At 39.4% G+C, this 12,704-nt stretch overlaps 1 protein-coding gene across 1 annotated transcript in view; it reads right to left on the bottom strand.

Moving 5' to 3' along the window:
* Nucleotides 1-10,943, bottom strand: part of RPL24 (ribosomal protein L24) — a 142,814-nt gene extending 131,871 nt beyond the window's left edge. The window contains exon 1 of the mRNA XM_068546831.1: nt 10,938-10,943. Within this exon, the coding sequence (XP_068402932.1) occupies nt 10,938-10,942 (5 nt within the window). The 5' untranslated portion in view covers nt 10,943. The remainder of the gene's footprint in view (nt 1-10,937) is intronic.
* Nucleotides 10,944-12,704: the final 1,761 nt, after the last annotated feature.

Below are 12,704 nucleotides of genomic sequence, written 5' to 3'. Positions count from 1 at the left end.
AGTGGAAGCGTGGAATCCCAACCACTGGACCACCATATTCCACCATATAAAGGGGAATTCCCCTTTATATTTGTATAGCTATTTTATTATTGTCTGTCTTTCCCAGTAGAATGTAAGCTCCATGAGGGCATAGACTGTTTTTGTTCAGTAGTTGTGGCACATGGGCTTAGTTGCACAGCGGCATGTGGGTTCTTCTCGGACCAGGGCTCAAACCCGTGTCCCCTGCATTTGCAGGCAGATTCTTAACCACTGTGCCACCAGGGAAGCCCTGTCCAATAGAATTTAAACTGATGATAGATTGCTGGATATTGCCTTTTTATCTTCTCTTAAAATAAAATTTTTTTCCTTAACAAATATCTTTAGATAAATGAACACACAGACACATATATTTGAGACTCTTGAAATATACAGGCTAAAAACTTAGTTTTGTTTCTGTTTTTCCTTAAATTCTGCTTTCCCCAAATCATGATCACATAGTCCCTTCTCTGCAGTAGAATCTCGTTATGAGAAAGTAGGTGTGACTTTCTTTAAAAATCCAGGTGTTTTAGCAATCTGGTTACTCTTATCAGATTATCTGTTTGCATCTACTCTTTTTGTTGTAATTTTCATTAAGGTTACTTCTGGTGTCCTTGGTTTCTGTCAGACCTTTCTTCCTTTTCCTCATCACACCTGTATTTAAAAATTCACCTCTCATTGTACCTATGTGGTTGCTAACAGTCCATTCAAACATAAGCCTATCGCCTTTCTCTATAATTTTCTCCAGGAGGGCTGCTGCTTATGGTATGGTGTCTCATAAAATACAGCTATAGGTAGGCTAGCCATTGAAACCAAATCCACCCTCCTTCTATTTTCCAAGGAATCATAATCAAAGGTAAACCTGAATCTGCTTGTACTTCATACAGGTGAAGATTCTTGTTAAATCTAGTCCCTCTTTTTCAGGTAGTCTGAGTGGTATAAATGGCACTAGAATTTTTTTTTTTTAAACATCTTTATTGGAGTATAATTGCTATACAATGGTGTGTTAGTTCCTGCTTTATAACAAATGAATCAGCTATACATATACATATGTCCCCATATCTCTTCCCTCTTGCGTCTCCCTCCCTCCCACCCTCCCTATCCCACCCCTCTAGGCGGTCACAAAGCAACAAGCTGATCTCCCTGTGCTATGCGGCTGCTTCCCACTAGCTATCTGTTTTACGTTTGGTAGTGTATATATGTCCATGCCACTCTCTCACTTCGTCCCAGCTTACCCTTCCCCCTCCCCGTGTCCTCAAGTCCATTCTCTAGTAGGTGTGTGTCTTTATTCCCGTCTTGCCCCTAGGTTCTTCATAACCTTTTTTTTTTTTTTTTTAGATTCCATATATATGTGTTAGCATACGGTATTTGTTTTTATCTTTCTGACTTACTTCACTCTGTATGACATTCTCTAGGTCCATCCACCTCACTACAAATAACTCAATTTCGTTTCTTTTTATAGCTGAGTAATATTCCATTGTATATATGTGCCACATCTTCTTTATCCATTCATCTGTTGATGGACACTTAGGTTGCTTCCATGTCCTGGCTATTGTAAATAGAGCTGCAATGAACATTTTAGTATATGACTCTTTTTGAATTATGGTTTTCTCAGGGTATATGCCCAGTAGTGGGATTGCTGGGTCGTATGGTAGTTCTATTTTTAGTTTTTTAAGGAACCTCCCTACTGTTCTCCATAGTGGCTGTAACAGTTTACATTCCCACCAACAGTGCAAGAGTGTTCCCTTTTCTCCACACCCTCTCCAGCATTTATTGTTTGTAGATTTTTTGATGATGGCCATTCTGACTGGTGTGAGATGATATCTCATTGTAGTTTTGATTTACATTTCTCTAATGATTAATGATGTTGAGCATTCTTTCATGTGTTTGTTGGCCTTCTGTATATCTTCTTTGGAAAAATGTCTATTTAGGTCTTCTGCCCATTTTTGGATTGGGTTGCTTGTTTTTTTGATATTGAGCTGCATGAGCTGCTTTTAAATCTTGGAGATTAATCCTTTTCAGTTGCTTCATTTGCAAATATTTTCTCCCATTCTGAGGGTTGTCTTTTGGTCTTGTTTATGGTTTCCTTTGCTGTGCAAAAGCTTTTAAGTTTCATTAGGTCCCATTTGTTTATTTTTGTTTTTATTTCCATTTCTCTAGGAGGTGGGTCAAAAAGGATCCTGCTGTGATTTATGTCATAGAGTGTTCTATGGCGCTAGAATTATCGGGTAAAGTAATTTAAAGCAATAGTTGTCCAACAGATCCGGAATTCCTCCTTAATGGTCTATCACAATCACTGGGGAGGTGTTTTCAAGGGCCATACAACCCCATTTTGAAGATCGTAGTGGCCAGAGAACACCTTACTGGTGGGAGTGTATCATACCTCTCAGGTGTGCTGGGGGAAGAAAGGGGTTGAGAATCACTGGTCAAAGATTCTGAGAGTTAGAACAGACCACATGAAACTAAAAGATGACTTTGTTTCTATCTATCCTCTACTCTTTATCACAGGCTGGTCTTTTGGTCCCCCAGACCCTGTTTGCTAGCATTTATGGAACGTTTAAACTGTATAGGATGATGTAGGCTGATAGGAAGAGGCAACTCTGCAGGGCAACATGTAATCCAGAATGAGGTTAAGAGATGAAATTTGAGCATGCTTGTTGGAAACAGAGAAAAGTGGAAGGATGTTAACAGGAGAATCTGTCTACTGAACCTCATGTCTAATTTAGTGCATCTTTGTTCATTATAATAATTTTCTGACCTACAACTTCTACAGCTATGATTTTAAAAAGAATACATTGAGTTTCTTCCTAACAGTTGGATTGCACAAGTGGGAAAGTACTCTGGGGGGAAATGCTATGCAGACAAAAGGTATGAAAAGTTTTTGCTCAATATGTAACGTATTCTCCCTTCTTCTCTCAGCCACACACATACAAGTAGGTTGGAGATTCACTCAATGGTCATAATAATTTATGGGAACTGGAAGGGAACTAACATGAAATGTCTAGGATGTATCAGATACTTTACGTACGTTGTACATTATCTCGTGTGGTCTTAGCAATTTGATTTAGATATTAATAGTCCACTTTATATGTGAGTAAACTGAGGCTCAGAGATGAAGGACTTGCCCCAAAACACATAGCTGGTCAGTGCTAGAGCTGAGTTTGCAGGCTTCAAAGCCATGACATTGCAGTGCTTCTGAGCACTTTTGCTTAAAGCAAGCGTTCGTAAACTTCTTCTGTAATGAGCCAAATAGTAAATATTTTAGGTTTTGTGGACTAAGAGACAAGATAGAGGATATTATGTAAGGACTTATATAACCATTTAAAATGTAACTTTTAAAAAATGTAGAAACCATTCTTAAGAGACAGGCTGTGCAATAGGCCAGATTTGGCCTGCAGGCCATAGTAGTAAGCAAAATCAATTTTGGGAGAGGTGAGGTGATTGTTTCAATGAATAATTGTCATTAATGTTATATGAAATTTGCATAGTCTTTTAGTAACTGAGAGTTCAGATTTCCTCATTAATGAATTCCAATGTTAAATTATCCTTTCAATTCACAGCAATCCATGTTTGTTATATTTTGTCTGCTAATGTGGATGGTGGTTGGGAAAATTTCATAACTGCGTATTTCACCTTAATCTTTGGCCATTCTCCCAGGCATTAACTACATAAGAGATAAAGTATATATAAACACCTAACAGAGTATTCAGTGCATGGTGTAGTTACTATTAACCTTATCAGTAAATGAAAGTATTATTATATTGTGGGTCTATAATTATTTTTTATTTTGGGGGTAATGATGTCTCTCCTGTACATGGTCTAGGTTAATGTCTCCTTCTCAGCTCTTAAACATTTTTATAATTAGTCTTTCCATTTGTTACATACTACTGTCCTTGTTTATAGAAATTCAGAATAAATCCCTGTAGACTTATGTGAAAAAACCAAGCCCCCCCCAACTCCTCCCCCCACAAAAGCCCCCAAACTTCACGTTTTAAATTCTGAATTAAAAGTTCTAGAAGAAAAATTCTTCTTGATAAAATTTTTCTTCATATAAGGCCCTAATCTAATTTGACAAATATGTGTCACCTGTGTTTAAAAGGAAGGGAAAAGATTATGACTGAAAATTTTGAAAAAGATAAGTCAACATATAAATCTGTGCAATCAACATGTTTATTAAACAACTGTGTACTGAGCATTTAGAAGTATGGTATCCTATTTCTATATTAACAAGGCATTAAGCTCAAATTAACCCACCTTTCAAATTTAACCTTTTCTTCTGGGTAAAGAGAAGGTTTAAGTCATTACCTAAAGGAAAGTAGAATAATGCTGGGAAGATTGGTAGCTTCACGCCTTTGCAGACGCATATGGGCCAATATCTTACACAAAGGAAGAGTGAAGGGTTTTTCCTCTCAAAAATCTTCTTCACGTAATTACTTCAGATCCCAAATTCAACTATGAAACGTTCAGTCCTTTGGGCTTAATTGTCTTCAGATTTTTTTCTCTTTAAAAAATAATTATTCCCATGAAAGGTAACAAAGTTGTTTATTTATATTACAATGTGAATCAGTTTATCAGCATTTTATTTTTTTTAAAAAAATTTTATTTTATATTGGAGTATCGTTGATTAACAATGTTGTGTTAGTTTCAGGTGCAGAGCAAAGTGATTCGGTTATCAGCATTTTCTTCCTGAAAGCTGAGCTAACTTCCCAGAGGATGGAAGTTTTTTAAAGTAGAAGGATATATAGGGAAGGATAATTCTGGACTATGTGTTACCACCTGGAGTCTATAGATTTGTGTGGGAAAAGAGTGGCAAAAAGGAAAATGGAGAGCAAAAAGGGGAGTTGTGTGAAGATACTCTTCTTTCTTCACCATTCTGTTTCATGCAGCTCAGATTTTAGTAACTTTTAAGGCAGGCAAGAATTGACAATATTCCCACATCCAGTATATATGATGGTGGTTTCTTTTGTATGTGTGGAAATGAAATATCTGAATTGTCAACAAGGCAGAGAAAGCAGAAGCAACCACAGAACTTGTAATTCTCTGCCCTTTTAGACAAATCTCACCTTATATTTTGATGTGTGTCTATTATGGATAAAGTTCATTATTATAAATAGAAACTAGGAAACACCCTCATGAACTAAGAACAATTTACTCTAAGGGTGAATTTTAGGAGAGTGCACTTGTTTCATGTGGGTGTTTTATGTGAGTTTGGATCATTACTTATTAGAGACTGTAGTATACCAGCTAGCCCTTCAGAACAACACTGAACATTACTCCATCATATATAGCATATGATTTTGCACAACTCATACACACAGTTATAGTATGTGAATATTTCCTCAAATCCAATGGACAAACTTTTCATTTCTTTGGAAATGAAGTGTTAAGAAAAGGGGGAAGACAAATTTGTCTTCCAATTTACATACTGGGATTTCAATCTGTTGCTAGACTGGAAGGTATTTCAGGATATTGTAGCACTGCTGTGATTCAACCTCTGTTTACAGGGCATCTAATTGACTGAGATGTTCAGCTGTGTGACCTGGCTTTGTACAAGCAGCATCTTCTGCCCATCCATTAGAGGACAGGCCTTGGGTACCTACTGGAAAGCAGTGGAGTTACTTTACATCATGGACATCATAGCTACTCAGAAAATATTTGTGGGACAAAATGTGGCACATTTCATAGGTACTTTAGGCAAGAAAAAGCTCCAGAGAAATGTCTCCAGGGGCACTCTAGCATTAATTTTGCCTTGACACAATTGGTGCATAATATGCAAAGTTGTGCATACAGTATTTAGAGGCGTTACAAGTTCATTCTGTCAGCACTGAGGAGTGTTCTGAGATGTGCATATCTTTCACTAATTCATCCTCATAATGATTAGGTTACTAGACAGGTATATTTACCTGCTTTGACAAATTTCCTCAACGGAAATATAAGGGTATACTGTGCTTTGATATCAGATGTTAATAATTTGCTGCAAACAGGACCTAGGAAACTATTTCCAGAGATAATTTTTTATTCTTCCCAGGCAAAAACACACAAAATAATGTGTTACATCATTTGTAAGGAAGCAGTTTATGGCTCTTACTAACTACAGCTGTCTGCGTCATAGCTCAGTAGGTCAGATGTTGTAGGTATTCTAGGAAGTATGTGAGTCTCAGTAGAGCTGAGTATATGTATCTCAGTAATAGTATCTGAGTGTATGACCAGAATGTTTATACCTCTGGATATAAGCTCCACAAAGACAGGACTTTTTGTCTGAGGTACTACTGTGCCCCAGTGCCTAGAAAAGTACCTGCCATTTAGAGGGCACTATCATATTGAAGAATAAATGAAATTTAAAAATATATGGTCTAATTTGTTCCTCTGCATTAAAAAACTATTGAATACCCAGAAGTTTAAATGTTTCCTGAGGTGTTAAAAAGTGTTTTACATTACTATGGAGATAATAAATTATTATTTTTCAGAGAAAGCATCAAAAAATTCAATGTATTACATAATATGTCTGTTTTGAAAGCTCCTGAAAGCATTTTACATTCTTTACAAAGTTGATATGAACCAAAGAATCCTGGGCAAAGACAGCTGAGCTTTTTATATTTGTAAGATATAGGAAATAGTTTTATAGTATCCAGGTGCTGAGAATGAAGGGATTCTAATTCAGGGGCCAAAGTGTCTATTTTGATGTCTGTGGTGTTGCACGTAAGTAATTTTGGAAGCATTTATATTTGTTTCTACCAGCCAATTAAATGTGTACTACATAACAGGTTGTTGGCTACTTACAAGGGATACATGTCCTGGGAATTTATAGTGGAACAGAAGAGACAGACTCACCCCAATGGATAATTTCAGTACAGCTTAAAAGCTATGATGGAAGTCTGTGTGGGGATGCAGAATAGGGGCCCTTATGCCAGTCTGGGAGTGAGAGTGAGGGTGGGGAGGAGGGAGGGTCAGGGAAGCCTCCAGGGGTGTTGGATATTAATCTGAGTCTTGGGAAAGATGAGTGTGAATTGGCCAGGTGAGGAAGGGTAGAGCATTTTGTGCAGAAGGAACAGTGGAAGCTAAGTCCCAGATATGTGAGCAACTATATTCAGTTTGGTAATACTGCAAGTAATGAGGAAGATGAGGCTTGTGAGGAAGGCAGGGCTTGGACACCTGCCATCCTACGAAGGTTGAAGTCGATGCTAAAGATGATTGGAGCCATCTGAAGGATCTTTAAGTAGAGTTGAGGAATTTTTAGATTTGGGTGTATATATGGCATGCTGATGGCAGTCTGGAGGTGGACAAGGCTAGACGGGCAATCATTTGGCTCAGGTGAGAGATGAAGTCCTGTCTTGGACAGTTTAAATAGAAATGGAGAAGAGAGGAAGGTTCTGGAGTCAGGTGTTCAACAATTGTTGGTCCAATATGGAACTATTAGTTTGAATGATATATTGTCTACATCCTACCAATAAAATAAAAAATCTTCACTTACTAATTTATTTAAAAAACTGTTATTTCTAAACCAGAAAAAATAGTGAGAAGAGCAGTATTGTTTTACATTTTCACAAATCTCTTAAGGTCTGGCTTTATAGAAGACAGAGTGTATCTTTTTCTGCATTTAATTTGTTGCAATATGTTGTTTTGGTTGAAGTATATAAAGAAAATCTGTCCTCATACAGCTATGTAGTTGGAAAAAGAAGAACTGTTTTAATAGTCATTTCAGATAATTGTGTATATTCTTTTTTAATATTATACCAAAATAAGTAGTAATTCCTTAAGGGACAAATGCACTGTGGAATCTGAAACCATATCAGTGAACCTTTTGTACTCTGATGCATTAATATCCATTGGTCTCTCTTGCACCTTGAATGGATCTTTTACCCACGTGTGATTTTTTAAGGTCTTGCATTGTTCATTTGGAGAATATTACTCTATTGAGTTAAGCAAATTTTGTAACGTTGCCGCCTTTCATTATATAATACAGAAAAAATCATATTTGTTGATAACATATCACAATTGACTGCGTCAAAAATGTCTTCCAATATTGGGAAGCTCTCAAGCTTAGGGTGTGAGAAGTTTCCCAAATTCTAATTTTCATTTGAAGGCTTGAATTTTATCATTGGGAATAAATACTGTCAGTTGTTTCTTGACAGGCTTGCTTTGTTCATAAAAAAAAAACCCCCCAAAACTGACAAATACCCAAATCTGAATAACCAGTTTGTCAAGTAAAATTGGTGTTCCATAAAAAATAGAGACTAGTTCAGCTCACAACTCAAACAGTATTTGATTAGAACAGATGGCAATGTCATATCATATCATTCAACCTAATAGACCAAATGCCTTTCCAGACAATTGTCATAAAATATTAAAGATATATATATTTCAAGGGTCAAGTCTTAATAAAGTTAGTAATTATTACTGTTTCATCAATGACTTTCTTAAGTGAAACTGGCTTCTCTCTCTTTTTTTTTTTCCTTTTTTCTGCAAATGGGTAGTGGTAAAGAATACAATGATGACTAGTTCATTTTGTTGCCATTGCCTTCACTTGTTGTAAGGCACCAGCAATTTTACCCACCATTGTTTTAGTACCATCAGTGCAAATGTCAACACAACTGTTCCAGGATAAATGATGAGATTCAAAAAAATTATTGTATACTTCAAATGATTCAGCACCTCTTTTTTTTAAAATTTATTTTATTTTATTTATTTTTGGCTGTGTTGGGTCTTCGTTGCTGCACGTGGGCTTTCTCTAGTTGCAGCGAGCAGGGTCTACTCTTTGTTGTGGCGCGGGCTTCTCTTGTTGCGGAGCACGGGCTCTAGGTGCGCGGGCTTCAGTAGTTGTGGCTCGCGGGCTCTAGAGCGTAGGCTCAGTAGTTGTGGCACACGGGCTTAGATGCTCTGCGGCATGTGGGATCTTCCTGGACCAGGGCTCGAACCCGTGTCCCCTGCATCGGCAGGCGGATTCCTAACCACTGCGCCACCAGGGAAGACCCGTTTCAGCACCTCTGTGTTTGTTGTCAAGCATTCATATGAAAGATCTTTGATGATTAGCTGGTGCTGATAGCTGATGAATACAACCAAAATAGCAAGTCCAGACAGTCAGCAGATCTATCCATTTCTAAGGCAAAAGTGCAGTTCCGCAGAAAAGATCAGTTTTAAAGTTTGCAGTCAAATCTTTAATTTGATGAGTTACTATAACATTGAAAAGTGGCAGTGCCATGGTTTCTTTTGCTGACTTTTCCTCTAGAAGGCATTCAGCAAGATAAACTCTGCCAGGCTTTACTGTTCTTTCACCTATGATGTTCACTTCTTCAGCCAGTTATGCTGTAAGATACTTCACTGAATTTTTCTCCTCAGGTTTGAAAAGCTGCACCAAATAATTTTTGGCTTCTCAGAAGTTCATTACATCTTCATTTAAAATGTCAGTTCCTTTTTAAAAACTCCGAATGACTGGTCTTAAAATGGTGTTACAACTTAACTGGCATCATATTACTATGCAGAAATGTCCTATTGCATAAGACACAATAAGGTAAATTATTAACATCTATAAAGCCAAGGAAAAGATAGCATCGTTATATTTTTATTTTATACTTACAGTTCCTTCCAATTGCTTTGGAATAGTTTTCTTCCTTTCATGAGTCAGGGAACTCTCTGATCTGTCATTTTCATCTTTTTCTATATCTTTAGATGTAGACAGTGCATCTGAGCCTTGAGGAAATGAGTCTTCTGATCTCCCTTTCTAAAGCAAAAGACTGGGCTCCAGACTCAGACAGATAAGGAGTGTAATCTCTTCTCCACCTATGATGAGCAGTGTAAACTGTAAATTCTCAAAGGCTCAGTTTTCAAATACTGTTTCTGTGGTCAGGAATCTGGGAGTGGCTTTGAAAGAGGGGTTTCTAACTCAGGGTTACTCATACGACTACCTTCAAGATGCTGGTCAGTGCTGCAGTCATCTGAAGGCCAGATGTGGACCTGAAGGATCTGCTTTTGGAATGGCTCACTCACATGGCTAGCAAGTTAGTGCTAGCTGTTGGCCTCAGTGGACTTTTCCAGAGAGTCCTCATAACATGGTTGGCTATCTCCACAGAGTGAATGGTCCACTATATTTGATTAGAACAGTGGCAGTGTCATATCACTCAACCTAATAGACCAAATTGAGTTTATATTTCAACATTTAAATAAGCATTTAAAGTTAATCTTTGTAGTGATATTAACAAGTAACCGTTCTTGACTGTGTGTTGGGGGTTGTGGTCTTTTAAAACAGTATGATTGCTTTGACATTTTGTAGAAAACTTTATTTTGAAACATTAGTCTACTGACCGTATTTATCTATATTAAGTTCCCCAGAAGCCATGATTTTGAAGTTTGAATTTTTATATACCAAGTGAAACAGGAAATAATTTTAAGGGGAGAATTAATTTTGTAAAAAAAATATTGGCCATGAATTTATTTGGATGGCCATTTAAGACCTTTATTATACATAAAATGTTAGTGGGAAGGAAAAAAAATCCAAATAGATTTTATTGAGAAAGCCTAATATCTCATTTGGAGCATATTTTAAGTGATTTTGGTTTCTGAGGAACTGCAATTACTGGAGCCTTGTTGTTTTCTGCAGATACATCAAGGGAGCTGTTTTCTTTTTATTTTTAAAAAAATTTACCAAAACTCAAAAATTGGCAGGAGGGAAAGGCAGCAAGCAAGAAGTTCCTGGGGCAATACAACATTTGTGAGAAACAAGGAAATATTTACTTTAGCACCCGCACCAGGGTCTTGTACCACCTATCAATACTGAATAACAATTCAAGCTCTTTGTCTCCCTCCTCCCCTGCCTCCCTCATTTCTTCCTCTTGGGACCCTAACAGTCTACTTTCCCTGTGATCTGAAGTTGGCAACCCTATTCACATGGTCATCCAGCCACAAACCATAGCGTGGTTGGGGACCCCTTCATTGCTGCCCACCTCCAACCCGGTGCGACCTGCGCATTCTGCCTTAGCAATGCTGCCCAGGTCTGTTTCCTCTCTTTCTGTTTTACTTTCTTCTTTCCCACTGCCTCTGCCCCAGGGTCAGGTCAGTTCTCTCTTGGGCCATTACAGTGGTTTCTGATACCCTCTGGGCCCCTCAGTCTCTCCTCCTTTGACCTGCTTCCGGATTAATTTTGCCCTCCCCAAATTCTTTCATGTTCACTCAATGTTTATTAAAGACCCAGTATGTCAGCCTGTTACTGGAGGTGCTCCACCCAAAAACACCAAGTTACCTTTTACATTTAATGTTATGGTCTTCCCTTGACTGTCCTAAAAGGGGCTGTAAGCTTTTATCTGACCCCTTTTCTTTAATTCTTTGCTCATGCTGTTCCCTCTTCCTATAAATGCTGTGGGTTGAAACCTCACCCATCCTTTGGGGCCTATCTTAGATGTCACCTTCTTTGCAAAGATTTTCCTCATGACGTCATCTTGCCCTTCACTAGACGTTGTCTTTTTAGGACACTCATGACGTCATCTTGCCCCTCACTAGACGTTTTTCCTCATGACGTCATCTTGCCCTTCACTAGACGTTGTCTTTTTAGGACACTCACTGAACTTTGTATCCCTCATGATATTTAATCATAATCCGTTTCTTTTAATATAGCATGTGTGTACTTACCTTATCATTCTTAAAAGATTATAATGTACTTGAAAGGACAGACAGAATCATTCATCTTTTGTTCCTGCTAACTCCTAGCCACGGTTTTAGCAAGTAATTGGACTTCACTACAAAAATTGTGTAACTCCATTAAAGTATTTAAGATAGGAAAGAGCAAAATTCCTGTGCTTATCCGACACAATGGACAGTTATGCAGCATAAAGAAATTACATATATGTAAGTACAGACACATACATGTATGTATACTTGTCATTTTGCTAAGACGTATTTGTTTTAGTATGGAAGCTTACAGGACACCGCTTTTTATTCCTGGGCTGCACCCCCAAAAAAAAAAAAATTGTTGCCGGATTATAGTTTGAGGACAGAAAAAAATGGCTTCAACATCTCTTTCAGTTTGGGATTTGGCCAAAAGGTACGTTGGCAAAAACGCTTACTAAACTGAGAGGAGACGGGCCCTTAAGAACCTCCCGGAGACTCCTTGGCTGGGAGACTCCTTGGCTGGGAGACGCCTTGGCTGGGGCTGGCGAGAAGCTCGGCGCAAGACGGCGGGAGGGCTGCGCGAAGCGCACCTTCCAGCACTTTCCTACGCCACGGAACCAGGCCAACCTGTTCCCACCGCCGCCTCCCGCCTCCTCGCCGCCCACTGCGGGCGAGGCCCACGCCACGCGCCCTCTTCCTGGGAGCCTAGGCCAGGCTGGGAGCGCGCCGAGGCAGCGCCGGCCCCGACATCCGTCCGCGGGCTGCCGGGGCGGGGGTCCGAGGGCCAGGAGACCGCGCTCCACCGGGGTTTCTAGGTGAAGGGCAGGAAAACAACCGGTCGGTCTGGGCGGGGCCGGGAGGGCGGAGCGAGGGCGGAGCGAGGGCGGAGGGCACATTGCCTCATCCTGTACATTTTACTGGAAACGGGGCGCATCCGGAGGAGGGGCCGGGAGGCGGCCCCGACGCCGCCAATGGCCCGGCCGGGCGCGGGGGAGGCGGGCGAGGCGGTGGCCTCTTCTCTCCGCCCCTGGCCTCGAAGGCCGGTTAAATAGTCGGGCAGCCCCGGGCCACGCCCGTGCCCGCGCCGTCCT

The sequence above is a fragment of the Eschrichtius robustus genome, chromosome 6 (assembly GCF_028021215.1).
Source record: "Eschrichtius robustus isolate mEscRob2 chromosome 6, mEscRob2.pri, whole genome shotgun sequence".
Classification (NCBI taxonomy): domain Eukaryota; kingdom Metazoa; phylum Chordata; class Mammalia; order Artiodactyla; family Eschrichtiidae; genus Eschrichtius; species Eschrichtius robustus.
This window is presented reverse-complemented; position numbering and strand designations above follow the sequence as displayed.